The sequence below is a fragment of the Bactrocera latifrons genome, unplaced genomic scaffold (genome assembly GCF_001853355.1).
Source record: "Bactrocera latifrons isolate USDA-ARS-PBARC rearing strain unplaced genomic scaffold, ASM185335v1 scaffold_35, whole genome shotgun sequence".
Classification (NCBI taxonomy): Eukaryota; Metazoa; Arthropoda; class Insecta; order Diptera; family Tephritidae; genus Bactrocera; species Bactrocera latifrons.
The window spans coordinates 849,278-875,752 of NW_017536990.1; the positions used below are offsets into that span (position 1 = coordinate 849,278).

At 35.1% G+C, this 26,475-nt stretch overlaps 1 protein-coding gene across 1 annotated transcript; it reads left to right on the forward strand.

Moving 5' to 3' along the window:
- Positions 1-812: 812 nt before the first annotated feature.
- On the forward strand, positions 813-26,475 carry LOC108971571 (DNA-binding protein D-ETS-3-like). The gene is made up of 4 exons (XM_018937731.1): positions 813-850; positions 10,025-10,393; positions 10,456-10,793; positions 26,339-26,475. The coding sequence occupies exons 2-4, from the start codon at positions 10,161-10,163 to the stop codon at positions 26,473-26,475; spliced, it is 708 nt and encodes a 235-aa protein (XP_018793276.1). The 5' UTR covers positions 813-850; positions 10,025-10,160.

Genomic DNA, 26,475 nt, shown 5'->3' on the forward strand with positions numbered 1-26,475 from the left:
CTCTTGCTCTTACACATTCGATCTCGTTTGACTGACTTTTCTGATTTGCTCTGATCTGATTTCACGCTCTTTGTCATAATACAATTTCGGTTTCCTTCAGACGACGTTGTCCGATTTCGTGTGTTTGCATGAAACAAATGTCGTATTTACGGGAATAATTGATTTTGAACGCAAAACTATAACAACAATACAAGAAAATAAAAGAGATAAGATGTAAAGAAAATAAAAATGCTGCAACTGCATTTTTTGATAAACATTCGTGTATTGCGCCAACATATTAATTGGTTGTGAAATGATAAAAAATACAGTGTGCAACCAAATAAAGTAAATAGTAAAGAATTTAGATTTCCGTGCAAATAAAACTTTGCCGGCCTTGGCTTGCATTGCTGATAAATTCTCACTTCCGCTTTACAAAGCGTGTCATTTGGAAAATGGCGACGGCAAGCAAATTGTCGTGTTACGTATACGCGACGGTGAACGGCCTTGTACAATTGATTCTACATTTATATGCAATCTAACTACGATTTTATAAGAAAAATGTCGAAACTATTTAAGTAAATCGTTGATAGTGAATCTAGATATCAAAATAATATACAAAAGTTGAAAACATAACAAAATGTCCACAAATATTTTTGAAAAAAAAATGAAAAATAAAAAAATAATATTAGTATAAAATATTTAACAACTCTTAATAATATGTACTTGTATAGTTAAAACTATAAAAAATGTAAAAGTGCGTAGAACTTGAAAAATTTTAAATTTTATAGAAAGGGAGAAAACTTTTATTAGAAAACCACAGAGTCAACGTGTTTCTTTGTTAAATCGTTTCAGTAAATCACATCAATATAAGGTAAGTATAAAAATCATTTTACGAATTACAAATGCAACAAAAATAAAGAGTTTTATATCTTGAACGGGGTTTCCTCAGTTTGCTACGAAGTTTGTAACACCCAAAACAACCCTATAAAGTGTGTATATGACTGATTAGCATGCTGAGTTGACGTCCTTTGTGAAGGTGCAACCGTTGTTTCCTGTTTCAATGCAAATACATAAGTTTTAAAAACAAAATTTTCAAGTTGAGGGTGTTATAAAACCCAAGTTCTACTAACCACAAAAAAAATTTAAATGTTTCGAAATCACTTCTCAACTTTATATTCGTATCAAAAGATCTATTTGTGCTATAATAAATGAGAAATGCTATTAGTAAAAATTGACAAAAATTTAGCTCTCTTAGAATTATGGATGTTTTTTGGTGTTTTTTTTTTATTTAACTATTTTATCAAATAATGTCTAGTTAGTACCTATGCAGTGTGACTAAAGATTTACCTGATGCCAAATACTTAGGAGCTGTTGGGCACATGAAAAGTTGGAATCATTTCCACACTTCCAACCTGACAGTCTCACTTATACGAAATCTAACTTAGATTATTTTTTCCTTCGAAATCAATCGTTTGAGATGATTATTGATAAAATATTTACCATCCATCGACAAATGAAGGCTTATTACACGTTCAGGAATATTTTGAATTTACAAAGGATTTCGTGCTTATAACTATCAAATCGGTTTGACAAAAATAATTTATAAATAGGGGAACCTACGTCTTCGAATTGTGAAAAGATAAGTTTGGACTTCTGATTTTGAAATAAGGTAAATTGTTTTGTAATGTAAGAAAATAACAACGAATACCTACATACATATAAATACCTGTCGTATTCGGAGATATTAAAGCAAAATAAATAAACCTTCCACAAAGATGACAACATGACAATTAGCGTGATTATTTGGTAAAAGTAACGAATATTACTTTTGAACTCAACCTTTGGACTCTTGCATTTAAAATATATACTTTCAAATAGTGTTTTTGAAAGCTGACTAATGGCATCGAAAACAGTTGAATATTAATTCAGAAAAGTAGTGCTCATAACTGAGAATATTTTGAAATCATATAAACTAAGGTCAAAGCTCCATAAGAATAAAATAATACAAAAATAATAAACCTTGAATTGTCGGACAATCGTCTAAATGATACGTCTAATGCAGCGATACTAGAGAAAAATACTGATAACAGAAAGTGACGAGTGTGCTATGTGTGTGTAAGTTTTCTGAGGTTGCTCTAACTGTGAAAGTTCGACAATATTTGCATACTTAAATACGCAAATTTTTTGTTAATCAGACACAGTAAATATAGTAAAAACATTATTTGTCTAACAATGTTAAATATGTACATTAGAGCTAGTCCATTTTTTCTATAAAATCGCGTTTGAGGGAAATATTTTACGGAACAACAATGCCTAAGGGAGTATTGGTCTAAAACCGGTTTCGAGCTAGCGATTTTTTAAGTGAAGTGTAAAAAATCTGAATAATCGGTTGTAATTGAGATATGTGATATATGATCCGATCTGATTGATATCGAAAAATGATCATGATTCTTAAAATATATCCTTAACCCGCATACGTGATACGCATACCCTGAGAATCAGCGGGTTCTAATGTATGTATGTACATCTTCCGTATTTGTTTAAAAAATGGTTACAGGGTTCAAAAGTAAATGTCGGAGACCTTATAAAGTACATATGTATATACTTAAACGATCAGGACGACTATCTGAGTTGATTTAACCATGTTCGTCTCCTCGGCTGTCTGTTTATAAATACGCCAAGTGGGGTTTTAGGTTTTAAGAAACCGATCACAAAATTTTCTCACGTCCTGTCCTCCCTAAGAAGGTGCTCATTTGGCGGAAGTACCGATATTTAGAAAAATATTTTATTCGACAAGTTATATTTAAGAAATTCGAATAAATATGGCATCACTGTAGCATATTACTGTCATAAAAACTGACCAATCAAAGTCAATATACCATATATGTATGTAAATTTATTTTCTTTTACTAAGTAATATTTTTGATGAGTATCGTTGGCTGGTAACGTTTTTGGGTTTAGTTAACCCTTCTTCTTGTTATTAATAAAAAGGTTCAGGTACAAAAGTGGATTGATAATTACTTAAATACGAAAGGATTTAAAACACGAAAGTGGTTTGAAAGACCGTAAAAATAATCAAAATGGTTTGGAAATATCGTTCATGAAAATTGGGACAATTGAAAGCTCTATGCGACGTTTTTCTGCAACCCTCAAATGCTCCGGATGTAGATCTGGTTACTTTTCTATATTCTTAGATCTTGAGCAGTAGTTCTTTAAATGAAATCACCTGAGTCCTATTTCGAACCAATAGGCTGATCAAGGTTGACAAAGTAAGCGTTGCATTATTTTTAAGGAGGGTGTGTCCTGAAGCCTCAAAAACGATTTCTTGCATTTCTGCATTTAACATTTTCAATAAAGAAAATCTTCATAGATATTCGTTAACTTCAGTTGACAGACGCTAGTTGCAAAGGCAAAGTTGTATTTAAAACTAATATGTGTTTACTTGAACTCTATCGATTAAAATATCTGCAGCAGATAAAGTAATCGTAGAAAAATGAAAAAAAAACCTTCAATATCTTAAAACTTTTGAAAAGAATAACACAATTTGGGGAAAGTAGTTAACTAAGTTATAATATTGAATCTTTTTTCCTAAATAAGTTTCAATAACTAGAAAAATTCCATCGTCAATATTTCACAAAATTATATGGATACTCAATACTACAGAATAACCTCTCGAAAATTATTCACATAATTCACATTAATCTGATATGAATACAAATGATCTCGTAATTTGTTTATGCTACCACCACTTCTTGGCTCCTTGGCACACGTGTTCTTTTTAAGTGTCATAAAACTGAGATTACAAACCATTAAGGCGCTGCCATCGAAGCGTCGTTGTTAATTAAAAATAAAGTGCACAGATTAAATAGATGCTGCTATCGTGGGTTGTAAGGTTGTGCGTTTTCTAAAGTACGAAATGTCGGTTGGCCTTTCGTATGGCGAGGACTTGGCGGAAAAAAGTGATAATGATGTTGAAACATATTTTTTGCATTTATCGGGCCGCAACAAACACACCACCACAATCCACCGTCTTAGCAAACGCCCAAGCAGCCAGTGCTGATGCCTTGGTTCGCCGACATCTCGTTACGCAACACGCGCTAAGCCATCCGCCAGCAGCTTCCGGTGCGAACGGCGATAGTAGCCGAACACATTAGCTGCCGTATGACCGTTTTGCAGCGGCGGTATCGGCTACCCCTTACCTTCTCAAAACGCTTTCAATGCTTGCTGGTATTGGCTGATGATATATGCTCGTTTTAACTTTCCTTCGCGCACATACTCACATAAAAGAGTGAGGGGTGGAGTATGTGGGATGGCAAAGGCGTGTGTTGGCCGTTTATTATTATTATAATGTCAAATACTTCATTTTGCATAGAAAGTTTGTTGTTTTGTGGTTGTTGGTAAATATCAAATTTTTACTTTGTTGTTATGGCGTTATAAAGTTGTTATTGATAGGTTTATTGAAAATTGTGTTATCATTAGAGCTTTGGAGGTTGAATAGTCTATAAAATGTGTCATTTCCAACACATTGTATCTAAAGTTGCTCTAATTTTTTTCATAAAATAATAAAAAAACATGGAGTGTAGCTCTTTAATAGCTTTATGATGGGAATATGGAAAAGGTCTCAAAGAGCTGAAATAGTGGAATTTCAGTGGGACGACAACATTTTATATTCAAAGTTATTCAGGGGAAAGGTACATACAAGTATACTGCAATATTATTTGCCAGTTTGGTTAAGCTTTTACATTTAATTTTGAAAGACGCATAAATATTAGTGCCTCGCCAGAGAAGAGGAAGATTCAAAGCAGCTGAAAAAAATTTTACCAGGTCGATCAATTTTCCATTATAACGTTTGATCAAATTTGACCTGGACTGGTTCATTTAAACTGGACGCGAATCGAATAGGCAAAACTTTTTTTCCTAGATTGCTTCAATCTTGTTATGTTCACGGGAAGTTTGATCTTCATATGTCAATTAGTGTGTACTTGGCAATTGTTTGTATACACGAAAAGTGTGTTTAGCGATTTTTACCAAAAAAAGTTGAACAACGAGTTTGCTTTACATTTGATGTTTCCAATAGAATCGAGGTTAATAGGTCGGTAATAGGTAAAATGTTGCAGTCGATGTTGACTCTACCAAAAGAGCGGAATCTGGCACAAAAACTACGTCCAGTAGAAGTCGCAAAGATAAGCTTCACAACATTGGAGAAGGCCTTACATTCATCAAAGGCACTAATACTAGTGACGAGTCATGGGTTGATGAATAAATACAGAAGATACTGAAGGCCATCAATTTAAAAATTGGGCAACTTTATTATCATTAATAGTAAAAACGCAGAAATCAGCCAGCTTTGTTTGTTTTCATTTGAACAATGTTGCCATTGCTCAATACGCATATATAGTTTTGTACACATTTAAGTTTTCAATTACAATTTTTCATAATATGAAAACAAACTATTGAAAATATTTTATATATTTATAAGTAATAAATAAATAAATAAAACACCTTTTCTTCCTCCTATTGAATTACTCCTGATAACCGAAATGAAGAAATTCGAAGACTAATCTTTGATGTACAGAGGGACCGGGGGGAGTAAAAATGAATACAATTTTATGCTTCGTGTCTTTATATCTGAAGTAGCAAAGAAATTTTAAAAAGCTGTTTATCCCTTTAGTTCATGTTCAATTCCTAACCGAATGTTTAATAATATACAAAAAATATGGTATCGAATTTATTGAGTTAAAAAACAAATAAAACCAAAACAACTCACATGTACTCAATTTTTCATCTTACATAAACTTTCAGAAAATAGATAATTTCTAGTAAAAATCCATAATCCTTTATTAAACAAAGTACTTTGCACGAGCTTTGGCATACTTGTGACCAAATTCTGTATAAATTAATTTGGAATGCTATGTCATTATCGCTGTACCTCTTGGCAAAGCTTGTCAAGATTCGTTGGTGTTGATGTCCTAACTTTCCTTTGACGATTGACCACAAATTCTAAATCGGATTGAGATCACGACTTTGAGCTGGTCACTCCATCAATAAGAAGTTTAGTTCGGCAAGCCATTATTTGAAGATTTTGGATGCTTGTTTTGGATCGTTATCCTATAAAATATGACCTCGTCTTTATGACAAGAACTCCTGTCCACAAAATCGGGTATATGGTTTGCAAAATATGCAGACAGTCTTCTTTCCTCGTTATTACATAAAATTTTGTAGATGAAATATTGCGAATTTTCGGTATGTTTGAAGTTCTTCTTCTTCTTGATTGGCGTAGTCACTGCTTACGCGATTATAGCCGAGTTAACAACCGCGCGCCAGTCGTTTCTAATTTTCGCTACTTGGCGCCAATTAGATATTCCAAGTGAATACTTTGTTTGAAGTTACATGCACTTAAATGGGAGGGATTAAGATTTTAGGCATCGGACTGCTATTAGAAATTCAATTAGAAAAAGCTATAATTTCTGAAGCCTTCGCTTAACTGAATTTCATTAAAATCAACCAATATCTATATTTTGATTTAAGTTCTAATATATATTTTTGGCATATTTTACCCAGACCCTTATTAGCCAATTTTTAGAATAATGGCTTTGCTTACACATTTAGTTGGTGTATAAATTTGGGAGGCATAAATCAAGCTACTACCAACATCTGATGATATCTCGAGGACAAGCAAATTTGAATATGAACAACAGCAAAACATTGTAACAACAAATACATGAAATACATGGACAATCCCAAAACTCCTACTCGTAAATACCAGTGTACAAATACCATAATTTGTTGGCGAAATCTATTCATATAGGGAAGTCAAAACGGTAAGCCCTTCATGAAAAGCACACAGCGGATACAAGATACCCGTTGAACGCATTGCATCTGCTTTTGTCTCGAGTAATATGTGAGGTTATGTGAGTTTGTAAAGCCATTCAGAAGAGCAGCGTTCCCATTGATATTTGCGAGAGGTGCAGTAGAGCTGGGTGGTGGGTGGCTCGGTTACCAGCTGAAATAGAAATTTACGCTCAAATAGTTGCGCACGAAATATGAGGCACAATAACGTATTCATGTATGTATATAAATACATGTAAGTGAATATCCAAAGACCGTCATGCCCATTGTAAATAACTATCTATTGCAGTATTGTGTAAATTTAAATGGAATGATGTTGCTGAGCCACTTTGCAAATGTTATATTTGTGTGTTTGTATGCAAGGTGTATTTTCGTATATATACGAGTATCTATCGGGCTTTACAGCAAAGTGGACCCACCTCGCAAACAGGATAAAGCATTCACCTACGCATTATAGTTATGCCGTAAATTCGGCGTGCCCATAAATTATACGCATAATTTATGCAGCAATAACAATAACAATGCAGAATGTGTAACAACAACACATAGTAGTAGCGAAGAAACGAATAATTATTTTAGTGCAGCATGACAGCTGACAGTTAACGAAAATATGAGCCGTGAATGGTTACGACCTGCGTTGTGGAACAGGTAACACTACACGTAGAGTATAGGAGAGGTCAAACGTAGCCTGCAAGAAATAGCATTGGTTTAAAAATTTAAACTCTCTCTTTCCATGTATTTTTCAGTGTTACTTCTAATTTTAACTTTGTTCAATTTCATATATATAAGATTTACAGTATAATTAGTCATAGCTAGAATTACCCGATTTAGATAATGAAATTTTCATAGAAATCCTTGTATTTATTGGCAAATCATTCCGCATATACAGAAGCAGATTTTAGTCATTTAAAGTCAGAACCAAAAAAAAAAAATATATATCTCAACAAAGTTCCCGGAGGCTCCGGTGAGTCACTATCGATGCAAACTTGGGCACCTCTGGGCAATTGCTTACTTATTTTCCATTTACTGGCAGCAAAGATCAGAGTTTGGCCTAGGGGAGGAGCACAGGCTGATTCCTGTAAATCTTATAAAACACTTAATAAAACTTTCGTATACATCAATCCGCTCTTGGCCACCGGCTCTCTGCGATTCGGCCAATACTCTTTTCGCTTGACGTTGCCCTACTGACCCACTTTTTTCTCACCTGCAACTATAAGAAAGTTTCAGAGATGGAAAACCGGATCATGAATTTTTTCGCATATCAAGTCTTTCCTTTTCCATACTCAGATCCTGAGCGATGAAAACATAATAATAATTTCGAATGAGTACCATAGAATTATAATAAAATTGTTATTAAGAGATTTATATACAATGCTGAGTAAATATCGAAGAACAAATAAAAAAAAGTTCTGACCAGATTATGTTGAGCGCACCTCTTAATAGGGCTCCTTAACAAAGATTTTTCTCATCCTCTTATACTGTATATAACACATGCATATTATTTTACTAAAAACATATTTATTTCATTAAATCTAAGTATACATTTAGTTTATTTACTTTTTTCTGATAAATTCTTTATTTTCCACTTCTGTTTTTAGCAGGAAGCTCTCATATATCATATTACATTTGTAAAGGGCTTTCATCGCGTTAATAGACAATTTAAGGAAAGCAGTCCCAGACAATTGTTACTTGGCCCTGAAGGATGCTTATGCCATTTTTGTTAAGTTTGTTGGATGTTCTTCGACACAAATCGAGTTTTAAGCCAGATGAAATTTAGAAAAAGCCGTTTACTATTTTTCTCAGTTATTATAACTATTCCAGAGCTCTTAATTTTTCAGTAATCTTCTTTGCTATGGTGGCCATTGTAGWTACTCAAAACTCATTTTGAACTTTCTTTAGTGGGATATTAACACTTTCCTGGTGTTTAAAATAGGAGTTTTACATTCTTTTTTCTAAATAAATTATAAAATGGCGTTACGAGATTGCTATAAAACAGTCGAGAGCTCAAAGTTTGCTGCACTTATAAGTTTTCCTGTCAGCCTTTTATATATGTGTATATCTCTTATATATAATAATGCTACTATTTATAACCATGTATATCTCTCTAGTGGGAAGCCCATTTATCTCTACTAGATTTAATAGCTGCTACATAATTATATGCAAATATACCTTGGCCTTATTTACTATGGGGAAAATGACTGTTAATTATATCTGCAAAGGTGCCCGCAGTTATGAATAGTAGCGATACAGTTATGCATTTAAATGTGAAAATGTATGGGTAAGCGTATCTACTACACACACATGGCTGCCATTAATCAAATACAAGCACATTTGTAGTTTATCTATGCATCCATTCTCGCAGAATTGCAATACAGTGCAAGCGCTGGCAATTAAAGTTGCAATTTAAATTTCGCAATAATTGCAGTCATAATTTGAAATTCAGACAATTACGTATGAAAATTTATTCTTGAGAAATGTGTCAAAATATTTTTGTTGAGGTTAGAGCTCTTTCTAAAAATAAAGGAAACCATTTTTTTTTTACCTCGCTAGTAAAAAATAAAATTAATTCTTCGCTAACAATTTAAGTGCTCCCATGACGTATGAATGTGTGATGAGGTGAGCACTCTACTATAAAAGTTATAAACGTATTTAATCGGGTTCTTAAATGAAAAAAAAACTTCGAGTAAATGTTTGTTGATAGTAAATTTATAGGGGGATGACGAAATTCAAAAAAAGTGAGTGCGATCATATTAAAACTGACTTAAGCAGAAAATTTTCCGTGGATCAATTGATAATTTGTTCGAAATTCTTAGTCTTCTATTCTGAATTCTATCTGTTAAACAAGAGAACGGTGGATAAATTTACATTACTTGTTTTCACACAAACAAAAAAAAAAAAACAGGCTAACTCTGGTTGCACCGAAGCTATAATAACCTTCACAAATGAAGATGTTTTCAATACAAGGAATTGAATTTTATCGATCAGTTTTATAGGGTCCCCGACGTTTACTCTTATTCATACTAATCTTCGTGGTAAACTTGTTTAGGGTATGCAGCAATGTAATTTGGGAAAGATATTTTTTTGTCAACCCTTTAGCAGCTGTTATCTGTATCAGGTCTCTTCCTCCAACTATTTGTCTGTTCTCAAATCCATATATCATCACTCCAGCTGATGCTACTTTCTCTCTATTACCTAGACTCAAGTGGACAACAGGTGTTCCGCCACCAACTCAACATAACCCGCATCAACAACAGCTCGACCACGTCAACAACTTGCAGCAACATTGTCACTACGCGCGGCAATTAGCAAACGAGCATACATACGACACAGTCATGTATGAGAATTCCTGTTCATATCAAACTGCGCTGGACCTGAAGCGCGTCTCGCCGCCCATACTGGCACAGGTGAAGACCGAAGACTGCTTGACGCTCGGCCAGTGCTCACCTGATTGGTCCACATATCGCTTCCATCAGTCCACATTCGAGCAGCTGAAGCAAAGTGTTGAGAAAGCGAAGGCGGCATTGCAAGATCGTAGCAGCTTCTTCGGCGCTTCCAGTGCGTTTAGGTGAGAGACATAAAATAATAACAAAACAAAAAATATTCCGAATTTTTACCGTTAATATTTAGTGACATTTATTCAACGCAACGGCTCAGTGATACGCTTGGCGACACTTTGCCCAATGTGCAACCGACAAATGGCAGCAATTGCATCGGCATTGTGCACAACAGCGGCGGCATTAGTGGCAATTCGGTGGCGAGCGCGCCGAGTTTAGTGCTGAACGGCAATTGCATCACCACCGTCTCATCGGCCACCACGGGCCAACGCTATCGCTTAGATAACCTACAACCGGTGACCGGTTGTTCACCCGTTTCACAGCATGGCGTCATCAGCGGGAACAGTGTACCGCCACCGCTGACCACCGGTGCACACGAAACGGTCGGCGCGGTGGAGAGCAAGTCGAGAGGTAAGTGGTCAAGAAGACATGAAATTTTCAAAAAAAAAAAAATTAATAAAATAATCGTAAGGATATTTAATATCTTAGTTACTAAACACAGGATGTGCATTTCCTCAGTAGTAAAAGTAAAAGAAGAGCGAGTAAAACATTTCACTTAAGTATAATTTTAATATATGCAAATCCCCCGAATACTATATTTAACCGAAGGTAGTTACGAGGATTCACAGGATCATAACTTTCTAATTCAATTTCCACAAAAGTGGTGTTTTCTTAAATTTGTTGTTTTTGGCCAATAAACAGGCCACTCGAAGGTCGTACGTACACTGCTGCTGTCTGCCAAAATTGTAAAAACATCATTTTACTCGGTGCAACTTTTTTTGTCACATTTTTTGTGATGAATTTGTGCCAAACATGCAAACCGCGAATAACACGGACATTCCCCATTTAAAAAGCCTACAGCCACGAGCCACACAAATACCCACTCGACGTTGAACATCGTGTGACGGGTCTATTTGTGGCGCTGTACAAATTGCACCAACGAGTAAAAAATTAACTTCCAACAAAATCACTTAACTCGTTCGAGATATTAAAAACAACATTATAAAACAAAAAAAAAAAAATAAAGCAAAATCATAGAATGAGAGAGGTTATTTGTAGACATGTCCTCCTGCACATATGCACACAAACATGTTTACCTTCGCTCCATTCATGCCATGTGTTCTACGCGGTGGCAATAGAATGGTCACTTGGCCATGAGTCTTCGCGTACCTTATGGCTTGAGTTACAGGTTTCATCCGTTTTATATAACGACATCACATCGAGCCAACAGCTCCCATGTGTAGTGTGAGTCTCGGGCGTGACAGTTCGCGGTTTATCACCTACAATTGGCGTGGCCACTTTATTTTGCTATTTAAAAAATTCATATATTTTGGCAGCAAAAGGTTTATTCCCTCTTCTGCTGTTTTTTCATCTATTGCATTTGTAACACCATAAAATGTCTGAATTTCTACTATTACGTATTGTTATTGTAAACCTAAAAATAAATTTTAAGATTTGTCTTATCTCAATTCAGACTATCTTTCCGCTTGACATCAAAATTCTTGACATTAATCCATCTACATATTTAGCTGAGAAATGACCATTTCTTCCATGGCTTGGAAAGTTATTTTCATATACCTGCTTCACAACTAAGCGTTTTTTATTGTCCAGATATAGACTGGGGTTACACACGTAAACATTCATCTGCATATCATACACTTCATTTACGGATTGGATAAAAATATTTTTAATTAGCTAATTAGAGTCCCTTCATCGTCCTCTCCGCTACAAGGAACCGGTTTGAACGTCAAAGAAATACAACGACATCAGTGTCATTTCGAGAATTTGAAATCAGCATACAAGGCGCTTTCCAAATTAAACAGGTCTTAAAAAAATAACAGAGCGAATGGTTTTTTCGGCAAAATCAATTTATTTTATTCAAAATAGTGTCCTTCTGGATCATACTGGAAACACCACGTTTCGTCACCAGTCATATTGTAAAGGAAGTGTTTGTCCTCTTTGACCTCTTTAATGATGTCCTTCGAATATTGGATTCTGAGCAATTTTTGGTCACCAGTCAATTTGTATGAAACAAACAGTGCCCACACCTTTTAATTCCATGAATTTCAATGATGATAAAGATAGCAGATTATAACGCATCAGTCAACATTTGATTAAATTTTACTCAAACATATCAAAAAATGCATGTTGACGTATTTAATACAAAACCTTTTTTTATTGTTTTGAAAATAGGCTTCTGAGCCAATGCAAGCTTAGGCACTCACAATTTTCCATACACTTGCTATAAGCCTAGACTGAAATAGCATTCAGCGATCATAAATTCCCTAGAAGTTGTGTTTGCAAACAATTCAGGTTTTTTAATATGAGTCTAGCCCTTGACATACTCAAACGTTAACCAAAACGCATAAGAGATGCTGAGATTCTCTTCCACTTTTCTTATTCAAACACAATAACTATTTGATATTTGGAGATCAAACTTTACTTGAATAAAAATAAAAGTTGTTGTCATCACTCTTTTAAGTGATGTGTTCTAAGCCTGGCATTAAATATTTTTTATGTAGAGATGCGAAATTCATGTTATCGAAATGTTAAACTATTTAAACTCCTGTTGATCCTTAAAACGAATATATTTAAGTGATTACACAAATCATATTAGAAGAGTCAAATTGCAGCTCCATACTAGTGATTTCAGGCACTTTGTCAATCAACGTTTCACTCAGCCAACATTCTCTCAAGCTGTACATGAATTAAAATGTAAAAGGTATGAAAATCGTAGATTTCTTGCTTCAACCATTGTGTAGAAATTTCACAAAATTAAATGTTAAAGATATTTTTCTTTAGATTCGGATTTGTGTGAAACAAATATGAATCGTCTATTGAAATGACATCTCCTACAAAAATTCCCAACAAGGGCTATTAAATCATAATTAAAGCGTTTTATGTGACAAAAGAATGAAAGGAATTCTCGCAAGCAGTCAAGCAAAGATGGATGAGCTTTGATTTGAATAAATTGCTCGTAAATTCTTCAATGCATACCATTCTGAGTGGATAACGCAAAGCGTTTGCCGTTTGCTATGGCGGAATGTGTCTGACAAAACAGCTTCACGACGAGCGCTATGCGGCCACATAGCCAGTGATTTCCGTTTTCCCCTTCGAAGATGAGGTGTGCGGAGTTACCTCGGTGAAATACTTATATCTCGCTGCCCAAAAATTCTGTAGGGTCAAAGTGGAAGTGAGAAGTTATCAGCTTGGTAATAAATAATAAAAAATCGCTGTAATAAAAAATGTGACCGAAATTGTTAGTCGAAAACCAAAGTTATTTAGATGGCCAGCCGGTACTCTTTATATCACATACTTTTCCATAAGCTAAGTGGTGGCGTACACGCCCCGATGGCTTTACGGGCTTTCACTGGTCGTCTTTATTATGCTTTTACTTGGGTGATAGTAAATATTTCCTTACCGTTTCGTTTCTTATGATAATTTTTGCAAATTGTAAGGGTGGCGCGCTGGTCCAAGCCAATGTGCGCGTGGGTGGCTAGAGAAAAGGGTTCAGTCGCAATACGCACACATATAAACAACCACATGCACACAGCTTAAGGCTGGTGGCATTTTCATTTCGACCTTTTCTTTATGCCTCATATTTCGTTTGCTGCTCGGTTGCTGTTGTGTGGTCCTTTGATGGCGCACGGTACCTAAAGATGCCCCGAAGAAGTTTATATGCTGGAAAATAACAAAAGTTCACCCACAAAAGCGTAAAGTATAAATACATATAAGATACAGGGCATGGGCATAGATATATGTGCATATACAGCCATATATGCATGCGTTTAACCTCTGTGTTTCTTCCATATGCGTGGGTGTGTGGGGGCAGCACGCATTGTGCTCTGCTAGCGAATCCTTTCTGTGTACTTTTATGATCAGTATTATTACTGCTGTTGTTGTTTTTAGCATGCTTGTTGGCCTGGTTGTCGTTAAGCCAAAGTTATCTCATGCCACATTTTAAGCTTCCTAACAAGCGTGTTCTGTTGTGTGTGTGTTTGTGAAAAGTCTCTGTGTTCGTTGATGCGCTATGCTTGGCTTGCTTGAAAAGAATCTCTCATGCGTAACTCATTATTTTTCTTTCGCAGTGAAAATAATTGCAGAAATTGTGAAGATGGCATTTTTTCAGCTTTCTCTGTTTTTGCTGTTTTTGTTTCGTATGCAGCCACCCGCATTAAATACACATGTGCACACATACTATATAAACCTATGTATATGAACCGACCGCCTATAACTCGCATTGTCTGATTTATGTATTCTTGTACTCTCGGATATGTATTAAATATTCTTTAATCTGAAAAACTTATGAATATTTAATTGGGGTAGAGTAAACTAATAAATTAAGAAAATATTTTTCTATGATATATGAGAATTTGGGTTATAATTAACAAAGGGTAAATCAGTACTTTCTGGAATATCTTTCTGTAAAGAAAAACACTTTTTTTTGAATGAAAATATAACTTTATTCTTCGACATAATCTATATCTAGAGGAATTCCAGTTTTTTGATAAGGGTTCGATCTATCCTTCTCCTCTTTCACATGTAATCACAAAGGCTCAGTACTCTGATGAAATCCAGAAACGTGCTGGGTGTTATTGAAGTAATATAATATTCCAATATGCGAATCCAATAGCCTTAAACCTTGCTGTGCACTCCAGAATGAGATGATTAGGAGACTCTGATTCCATTTCACAAAACCAATAATTTTCATAAGAGTATATACCAGCACTCGACATACTCTTTTGAGCCTCCATTGCCCAATGTAAAATGCGACTAGTAGACGGAATTTGTCTCTTCCCTTATTATCTTTCCCTGCCTACTCTCTCCTCCTTACGGTTGGAGCGATGCAAGGTTCCGGTACCACCATCTTAGACATCTCAAAAAGAGGAGTAAGCTCATCAATCAATTCAATCCCGGCTGCTCCTTTATGACCCTTCAGCTACATGAGGTGCATTGCAGACCGAGACTCTGCTGACTATCGTTCGTTGGTGATTTATATCTACGCACTGACATATTGCAAAGACCTAAGCTTTAAATATGATTATTATTAAATATGAAGTTTAGTGAGCGATAATGTGATGCCTGTACCAATGACTTCCGAAGTTTTCCAGCTATTATTGTACTACCTAATAGTGCCTTTCCTCAATAATAGGTCGAGCGGTCGAGAGAGTTATTTCAATTCGTCTTACTGCCGAGGGTAACTATAAACTTTTTTGTGAAATTTACCATTTTGATAATGAGGTAAAACATTTAAAGGACATGTTTTGCCTGCGACGCTACGAGTAGTAACAGGCAGAAGCAAATAATTTTGTTTACCATTTCTGGCTATTTTTAAATAGAGAAATATTGAGGATATATTAGAGAATTTAATAGGCTTTGATTTAGCAAAACAGACATCTGAAGGAACCAAGGAGTCCCCCAATTTCTAATGGTGTTAAAACAGTCACAATTTTCAAGAAAGAACTTCTTCTGACTCAAATGTACTTAAATTTCTTAAACAAACTAAAAAAAATGCTCGAGAAATTCTTTTTCTTTCATGGTTTGCCATTTTTCGCTAAAACGGAGAGAACCCCATTGTTTGTGGGCTAAAGAAGTGCTCTCACGTCGGCAGTATTAAAAGCTTTTATTGGTATCTTTCCACGCGTGTGCCTCATTGTACAACAACATCATATACACAAACACATTCACCTACGCGTAAATTCAATTGTCGTGTGTGCGTGTGTGTTTTCGGCGTGTCACGCTACAATCTCAATGATGAACGCACGCTCGCACGCGCATGAAACAGCTACTTGAGCGTAACGCGCATCAATACACTGTTAAAAGGTTAACGTGAAATCCTTGTTTGTTTCTTGCTGGTCACATTCTAACATTTTAATCTCAAGTTTGTTTACACCAAACAAAAATATACGCCAATTAAGCTACGCTATTTACAACAACAATAATTGCGTGCTACATAAAAGAACATCAGTCAGCTCCACCCCTTCGATTAATGAGTTTGCAAAAAATTTATTGAATATGAAACATTATCAATGCTGGTGGTGGTGGTAGCGATGCTGGTGGATGTATTGGTAGTGATGTGCGTCCTTCGCTTTGCTTCGGTACATTAGCCGCGTCTGGCCGCTTGTTCCTATATGTATGGCTCCCTTCACTTTTCACCCTTCTGCATATACATATGTAAGACCCACTGGTACTATATGGCTTTGAAGTGATTTCTAAAGATCAAACCGTAGCGATTCAGCGAATTGTCAATATCAACATCCAGAAATAATTGCTGTGATTATGTGACAATTATATGTGCAACAAAAACGATGTCAAAGTTTATATCACTAGGGATCGGCTGACTTGTGGGAAAATGAAGCCACTCGACTTCTGATATTCCATAAATAATTGCTGTGAGACCAAGTGGCACGGAACAAATGCAAAAGTGTGTTTAGATATTATTAAAAAGTAACTGTACACATTTTAGATATCTAAATCAGTTATGCAGACTCAAAACGAAAATAAATACTTCTAAAAATAATTAGTGGTTATAATTTTACTTACTTATAAAACACTATCTACATACATATATACCATACACAATTCAAAAGGTTTTTTTTTCACAGAAAAATCGTCCTCTCTGTGTTCGTCTTCATCCACGCCACATGCGGTAAGCACGAGTAGTGAGATTCATCGTAGCTCCAGCAAATGCGTCAGCGGTGAGTTCACCATTTTATATTTCATGCATATAAACTTGGAAAGCATAATTTTATAATTAGTATAACCTCAACTCCACTTATTACCGCTATGGGAGCTTACGTGCGTAACAATATGCATTTGCTGCAGAATTCCCAAAAAAGTTTTCTTGTCGTTTCTGCGCAGCTTTTTATGGCGCAGCTAGGACAATAACCCATAACGGTAATGATGTGTTGCATAAAGTCGACGATAGAGCGCGTTGTGAATTAATTCTCTTGAGGTTGCATAGTCAATACGAATTCCGTAATACCTGTATATAATTTTTATGGGTATGTATATCCCTGATTGATTATTGAAATTTCAGTATATCGTACTTAAACACAGCTTAGTGACCTGTTGATATTTTCAAATACTGCCGTGTAGTATAAATCAACGTAACACCCCGTTTCAGTAGCTAAAAGTAATTTTATTATTATTATTGGTTCAAAATAATAACATTTTCACAAATCTTTCCTACATTTTTGAAAACCTTAAATTAAAAAAAAAAATTACAACAAGCTGTGGTCAGTAAGAACGGTCGTATACGCTTCGAGTTTATCCGGCAACCCAGAGTTTTATGTACGTAGTTTGCATTTTATATTTCGGGATTTCGCAAACCTTAGTTTTACAATCTGACAACTCAAAACGTTGTTTACAGTTACTTAAATATTCATCTTGGTAAAAAATTGGAATTAAAAATTATTACAACTTTCGACGTGGATTATCTCGACTACAGTACATCGATGAACTTAATTAAATTTTTGGCGATGAAGCTCCATCAAGGGCAAGTGTGTATCGTTTGTATGTATTTGAATTCAATTGAAGTCGTAGTCCACTCCAAGACGTCGTGGATGTTATCCAAAATCAATTCTTGTTTCGGAAACTATTGATGTTGTGCGCTAGAGATTCAACTATTGCATGAATATTTCATTGTAGAAAAAAACATCGATCGCATAAAATAAAGCTGGTGTCGATTGGTTGATAGAAATGTTAAAAATATATAATAACGGAGCTTCAAAACATGTCTGTGACAACGCGACAGATGATGTAGGCGCCCGAAAGTAAACAGCAGTCGACTGTAAGGTTGTTTCAAATGAGCCGAATCTGACAAAAGCTGCTCGACCACGAAGCACTTCCAAACAAATGGTTGCCTATCTAATGTTTCGAAGAATATAATTGGTTTTCATTTCTTCTTTTTTGACTGCATTTTTTTTGTAGGCGAGTTAACGATAAGGAAAGGCACTTTGTTGCTCATGTTCGGGTGGCACGCTTTGTGTTCTTGTTCATAATATTGCACTACTACTAAATTTGGTATTCATTTTCATTTTGAAATTCTTAACCCTTAATAGCCTAGAGTATCAATTTTGATACCAATCTTATGAACCGAATGTTCACATTACTATTAGTTTTTTTTAAAGGTTGGCTGTACGTATTTTACTGTTATATAATATTCTTTCCAACGAAATAAAAAAAAATCAAATGTCATTATTGTTTTATTTTATCTATGACATATTACGTGCACGGCAAGTGAACAAAGTGAACAACACGCATTTTGTTAAAAGTTTTATTGAATACAAATTTGATATATTTTCATTTTCAATAAAATGAAGAATATAAATACTTTTGAGGTAAGTTAATATATTATTTTCGCTATGAGATAAATTTTTTTTGCGAGTGCATGTTTTACTTGGAGAAACTAGTGCTATTTTTGTGAGTATCAATTTTGATGCGATAATAAAAACAATGTTTCGCATTATTTCATGCAAAGGTATATCTGATTTCTTTATGGCGTTAATGCCTGAAGTATCAAAATTGATGCCTGTTTTTTAAGCAATTTTTGCCTTCATCATCATTCATCATTTGACCCTCAAGCAAACACAGTAATATTAAAAATAAATCATTGTAAATCAGGCTATTAAGGGTTAATATGGTTGCAATTGCGCATCAAGATTATTAGAATGCATCGGTGGCCTGGGTATATTTTTTATTTTACATCTCTTAAGTAATGGTTAACACAAGAGATCTATACATATAGATAATTGATGAAGCAATGAAGGAAGGACTCTCGCCTTTTTTCTTAACTTCTCACACGGATGGCAAATTATTTAGTGTTTCCGTCGCAGTATCGGGCAAACGATGGTTTGCCTTTGAAGTCTCTCCTATACAGATTAAACAGAAAATTGTTTGTTTTTCTCTGCCTCAACATTAGCTCTTCTTTGGTATTGTGAGTTTAGTAAACTATTTCTTGAAGTTTTTATGTAAACTGTGCATGTTTTATGTATGTAAGTCCATATAAAAACTTCCGGCCCATTCAGGTCTGGTCTACTTAGTATTGAAGAGCAGATAGACATGAAAGTCACTATCTGGGGTCTTTACCGAGATCGAACTCAATAGTTATTTTACCAAACTAATCATTATTATAATTTCTTATTGAAAAAGGCTAATCGCTTATTAGAGAATTCTGAGTTCCGTAATGATCTCCTAATCTACCCATTGTTTACTTAGATTTATGAGAGCAATCGAGATTCTCATCAATAAATAAACGAACGAGACATCAGTGACGACTTTAAGTACTTTAGCTTGACTAATCGTCGATTTAAACAACCCCCTTGACATCCACTTCAACGTTATATGCTTGACAGTGGGAATCTCTCTCATCGCTGAATGCAGCTCAGATAGTGGGACGCGTGGACGCACAACGGGTCAGTGCAGTGGGAAAGTTTGTAAACAATTGTCAAGATGATTTGATTAACACATTGCTACTGTAAACATACTTGCGAAAAAATCACATCACAACAACAAGTAATCGCTCGCTTAAGTGTACTTCAGCGGTAATCCTATTAAAAATGGCATGTAGCAGACGTTCACTGACAGTTTACTGGCTGAAACACCCCAAAGAAAGTCAAATTCGACACATACATACTAATAATAGAATCGACTGTGTCAGTTCAGTGCAGAACTATTATTGCTGTTGTTGTTGATGATGGTGGTGGTGGTGGGCAGTAAAGCTGGCTCTTCGCATTGTTGCTGGAACAATGAAGCTAATCGAGGAGATCATAAAATGATCAAAACGCAATTGAAAGGCACGCGAACGCAGTGGAGTGAGGTGAGATGTGCGCTGAGCGGCAGCGGGTTACGGAACAAAATTTAGCTGGTACACGAATGGTTAGCGTGGGAAAAGCGGTACGAGTAAAAAAAATAGCAACAATTAATAAAAGTGTGCGTTTGAGCAATAAATTTTCGTGAATTGATTTGTTGAAGTGGAATGAGAGAGTCCGTGAACGAACTAGTTGGAAGCGTGATTCAGCAGTACAATACATGTGTAGGGTGTTCTTAAAAGCTTTTTAGGTGATTTATGAGCATAAGTTAGTGCTGCATATTGAAAATGTGATTTCATGTGTAAAAGCCAATTGAGTATTAGGAAAATATTATACGTAAATATTGACTAAACTTGAATAGGGATTTCATTGAAAAAAAAAATAACCCTTGAAATTACGTGGAAAATAAATAATAAAGTATGTTTTATTACGCTGAATTACAAATTAATATCAAAAGATTACTAAAATGAGTCTAAAAAGTCAAACCAAAACTATTCAATAGACTAAAAATAATTCAATCTCAAAGGCAAAAATATTTTTTTGTGAAAATATAACAGCAGAATTGGATTACAAGCTTGCTAAAAGCACTCTTTGAGAGTGGCTCATCCCATTTTTGAGGGATAATTCATATGGACATCTGAGTGTATATAAGTGTGCGTGTAAACAGTAATGAAAATTTTTGTGTTTTGAAAAAAATATTTATTAATTTTTCTACAATGATCCTGTTGCCCACAAAAGAGTCCCCTATCGATATTATGCCCTTATGCTAGCTCTCCTTGCAATCGACGAAACACTTCTTAAACTCGATTGTTGGGATAGCCATTAGCTTTTTCCCCGATTTTCATCTGTCATGTAGAATGACGACCCTTTAAATTTCTCTCTATTTTTTGGAAATAGGAAAAATTTACATAAAGCCATATCTGAATATGGAAGCTGGTATCGTTTAAGTATTGCTTTTGGCCAAAAATTCACGAACAAGCAACGTTTTAACAAAATAAAATTGTTACAGCTGAACATTTTATCGTACTTCAGGGACATCTACATCAAAAAATGTTGGCAATCGAATTCTCCTGCGAAGTTTTTAATTTTAAAATTTCCATTATTCTCAGAATACACATAAACCTTTCAATAATCTTGCTTTTTTCTATATTCTACGAGAGAACCCGTCAACATTTTACTGTGGCTGTTACGTACATAGATAGTACTACTAATACCATCTATATGACTACTAATTTTAAGATTATAGCTACAATTAGTTAATGAGAAGGTGAGGAAACTTGTGTTAGTTTACAAAAAAATAAATCAAAAGATTTCATGCGTTAATAAAGCATTATTATTTGGGGGAAACATAATGTTGAATTTGGGCTGTACACCAGTGAAATCAACCGAATCCAATCGATAGTCAGCCTAGTGGACTGAATATTATGAAACTTTTCTCAAGCGTGTAAGGACAAAAAAATCGGCTGGCATCAGTGTTTTGGCATGCATGTGGTATATTATTCATCGAATGATTACTGAGCCAGTTTTAATTCATTGCACTGTTCTTTTGGTTGCAGTTCTATTCTACTATTCCCAATATTTAGTAATTTTATTATTTTTTAGGAAGGATCAGTTTGAAATTGTTCGCATATACTTCCTGTTCCCGTCGTAAATATTGCATTGCTCTGGGCAATGCTTCGAAAATCTTTCTGTATATCTCAAATTATAATAGACCTTCTATCAACACTCCAGTTATTCCGCTATATTTTTATGCTAGATATCGCGTTCAGTTTGTTAAGAATGCATTTGCGTCCTTCGCCCATAATCTAGCAAAGTTCCTTAAATAGCTTTCTACATTTCTAACATTCTCTCAGTTCTAAGTAACAAGTTACCAGCTTAGGCCTGAGTGAGAATGGAGTCCCAAGCTTGTTCTTTTAATGGTACTGAAAAAAGTTCTTAAATGTATTCTTACAAGTTAGCTTTATATTAGTTGTACTCTTAAAATTTCTATTATTACATTTTTGCATGTAAAGAACGATATATAAATTATCAAATATTGGGGGCTGCTTGAGATACTTTACGGAAATACTTATTTTTCAAGGTCTTGATGGAATATATCCGTCTGTGGATGTCGCTTATTCGAAGTAACTATTTTAGGAGTGCGAAAAAATCCTTTCAGAGTGTTAAGAAATTCATTATTTGTAAAATACTAAGAAATTTGCCAGTTTCGGAAAGGAAAGAATAAAATGTTCCAAATCGAAAGTTTCCCAGTTCTTTTGACCATTTCACGAATGCGCTCACTATCCAAAATATAATTTTAGCGCTATTATATAGTAGAACATTTTCCATATTGTTTCGATCAGCATTAATACCAACAAAAACTAAGTACAATCGGAGTAAAAATGAAAACAACAACAATTACATTATTGACAACATCAACATGACATGATTTATGATGGCAATTCGCGTGCAATCTCGGACACACATTGCTTCTAACACACAAATGCCCATATGGGCATGCTTATCATTGTCGCTCACCACCGTTCGACCTGCAGCGGTAACACGCACCGTCAAGCACCAAATCACCAACTCATGAAAGCAAACGAGTTATAAAGCCAAAAGCAAAAAGGTCCCAAGGGATGATAATGACTTTGGAAAAAGTCAAACGTCGGTTTCTCCTAGGGCGGAGAGCGAAAAGTGGTTAATGGTCGCAAGTGAAGTGAACTGCGAAAAAGGCCATGCATAAAAATATTTACACATATAATAAAAATTCATACGAAAGGACTCGCACCCATACACAGCCACACACATATACTATATCGGCATAAAGAGCTCGAGCTTCTCGCATGCTGTGTCTTTTATTATCGGAGGTAGTAGGAGCGGAACTACATGTGTAAGGTTAGAAGCCCATTAATTTTTAACGCGAAATGTGAGAAAAGTTGGCGGTGCGAACTATGAAAACATAATTTTTAGTAAGCTCTTTCCTAATGCCTTTGTTATGGAAATTTTAATTGCATGGCGAAGAAAGTTTTACTATAAGCTATAGAGGTCAATTGGGGTTCAATACAAATCATGAACTTTGGAACTGAGTGGGGGAATAATTGGTATTAAAAAGATTTCGAGGGTTTATGCCTTCTGATAGGAGGAGGAATGTCAGATTTAGTTTTTGTAACAAATGTGGGCAATTTTTTCATAATAAAATTTTGTTATTTATATATAAAAATATGAAATTAAATAAATTCTCGGAGATTAAACAGTTATTGTAAACCACCTTAGCCCGCGTTTATACTTCATTTGGCCCCCTATAAATGACCCAATTTATGAAAAAATCAATGTAAATCTTTGAGACTAAATTACAATTGATCAATCTATAGAACTTCCTGATTAGAATCGTTTTGGAAGTCCCTCGTACGATTTACTTCTTTAGTCTCACAATGAGTGCTGTCCCTCTGAGAAGGTGGGTTAAATTGTGTTGTGTATCCTTCTGCTGGCAGAGACGTGTAGCGCTATGCTCCTTCAACTTTCGTAAAGCTTCCCAAATTTTATTTTCATTTCCACATGTAAATTAAGTCGCCTGCAATTAAAGATGACTCGTACAGAATTCTAGTTGAAAAAATTCAAATATTTTTACATTTGCATCTCTGACAAGCCGTCGACAGACGTGCCAACAAGCTAAGCGCGTCAGTGCGCGAAATATGACATGAGAAACTTGGCACCGAATTTCATTTCATAAAATTTTAGTACCTATTGTAGAACGCACAGCATAGAAAATTGCATAATATTAAAAAAGAAACGTTGCTACTGCTCATCTCCATTTAGGAACGTGCTTGCCAAAAAGGCGACTCTTCCATTTCGTGAATTAAATTCGAAATTTAGCGAAACACGCGGTGCCAATAAGGACACCGTGGGTAAGCGGCTTTCCAAAGTTAATGCTGCAATACTCTCTACTAAAGGTACGAAATACCCAGCTGTGAGGCTGCAAACTGGTCTTATTTGTACTAGTTTCTAACTAGAATTTTTGGAATAAAATTAAACTAGTCCGAAAAACATTATATTTATTTGAACCAAAAATTTATAAATGAATTATTTGATTTTTTGAATTATTGATTGGTGCTTACATACAACATATGTAAAACAAATTTAATACATCTTTAACTACGTGGCTTTACTACGTGGCTTATTTATTTTCATTGGTGGTCCTGTTTCATTAAAATCTACCAACTTCTAAAACTGCCACCGACATGTAATCACTGATTTATGGAAAAAATTTGTTTAGGGGACTACTTCGGCATGTAGCTGGTAAAAGTTCTAAATGACCATAGTTTACCTTATTCTATAAAAGTACCGTGTAAGATTTAAAATACTCTTGCTATTACTCGTCAACTTCAGGATCTTACATGAAATCACAACAGAAAGTTGAAGTGTTTTTGTATCGATAATTGAGCCTTACCATTGGGGCGCTTTACATTGCTCGCAAAGGGATAACAATTTTTGGTATATAGACTTAGTTTCGGTCAGGTTTCGACCTCCTTAATACGGACAGTCACTTAGTTCTTTCGTTCTCTCAAATTTGAAATTACATTTTGATAATTTATATACACATATGCTTAAACATCTTTTGTCAATATTCTGAAATGGTACTAAATATGTTGCGAATATAAAATTGAACGTTTTATTTTTGTAAAATATATTTCCTTTTACAGTCGAGACAACTTTTCAGAAATCAAATCTGGACATATTTGAAGATGAAATTCGCACCACTCGTCGCATGCTGTTAGATAATTTCATGCTGTCCTATGTTATGTATGAACAAAAGCCCTGCAGGAAAAACAACCAAGAGTTGAATGTGCGCAATTATATCGCATTTACATGCAGCATTACTTGGTATAAAGTTTTTTGTTGTTATATTTCTTTATGATTCAACCTCTGGGTAGTTGGACTTAGCACCAAGCTTAACAATTGAAAGTAAGGAGCGTTAAATTTCAGTGCCTTTCGTTAAGCATTGGAGAATGAAGAATCGAACAAGCTATAAACTTGCTTGCAAACTTGAGCCAGCCGCTAAATTTTATTAAATTTTTACACTTACTTGTATTTTAAGCCAAAACTTATTAGCATTGAAGATTGTGTATACTTTTTACAATCGAATTTCACTCGCTATCTTTGTTGTTGCTGTTAAACCGCATTCAAAAATGGTGAATCGTAGACAGCTTTTGTCTATTATGGTTGAGATATGTTTTGCAGATATGTATACTTATAAAAAAGTGGATTTCAACAAATTTCTAGCAATAATTTTTCAATATAATAACAAAGAATATTCGTATTTAAGATCAATTAAATATCTGCCTGCCTAAATTACGGCTCTCCCTACTGGGTATACACAAACGATAAAATCATGAACATACATATGTATGTGTATACTCTATGTATATAGTATATGAATTTGTTTGCACTTGCAGTTTAGAATTGGACTTCAGTGAGTTGTTTTTGTAAGAGCAGCTGGTGGCTGAGCCAAGTTCAAATCGTCTGTTCGCCTTGGTGTCAGCGCTTATGCCTCTACTGCTGACGACGCCGAAGATTATGTCGATTATTCAGGCTGATGATTATCAGCTAAATGTTCTGTGCAATGCCGTTTCTGCCATGAAGTTTATTAAAATCCAAATGCTTATGTTACAAAATTAAATTGCGAATCGCTATGCTGACTGCTGAGCGCTCACTGTTGTTTCGGGCCACCATAAGAAAGGGGAGGGGAAAGTAATTTGTGCCTGAATATTTCGTTGAGCAGCCGGAAATTAAATTACGTAGATGGGTGTGGTGTTACAGTAAATGAAATTGGGAGCAAAAATTGTTATGGAGTGGCAGGCGTGTCATGACAAAAAATATTCAGAATGTCGAAGTGTGAAATTATTATTAAATTGCTGAGAATTCGTTCAGCAGGTAACGATATTGATCAAAAATATCGTAGATATTTAAAAATTTATGGTGTCTTCATATAAAGTCGATGTGATCGTAAATTTACATGGGCAATTCATTCCAAAAAGCATCAGGAAAGCACGCTCATCAAACCTGGATATGTGCAATTTTGTATGTATTTCGCATATGAATTTGTATATTTATGCACATAAATACACGTATATAATTGCGCGTTTCTCTAACATACAAACACAGTTTACCTCAAAACGGAAACGGAACTTCCAACCGGAGGTAACGCTGTCGAAACGTCTCCGGCTGAGAAACCGCATTGCCGACGCGCGCAACAGTCAACGCGCACAAATCGCATTGCCATTTCGAAACGTTTGCATTAG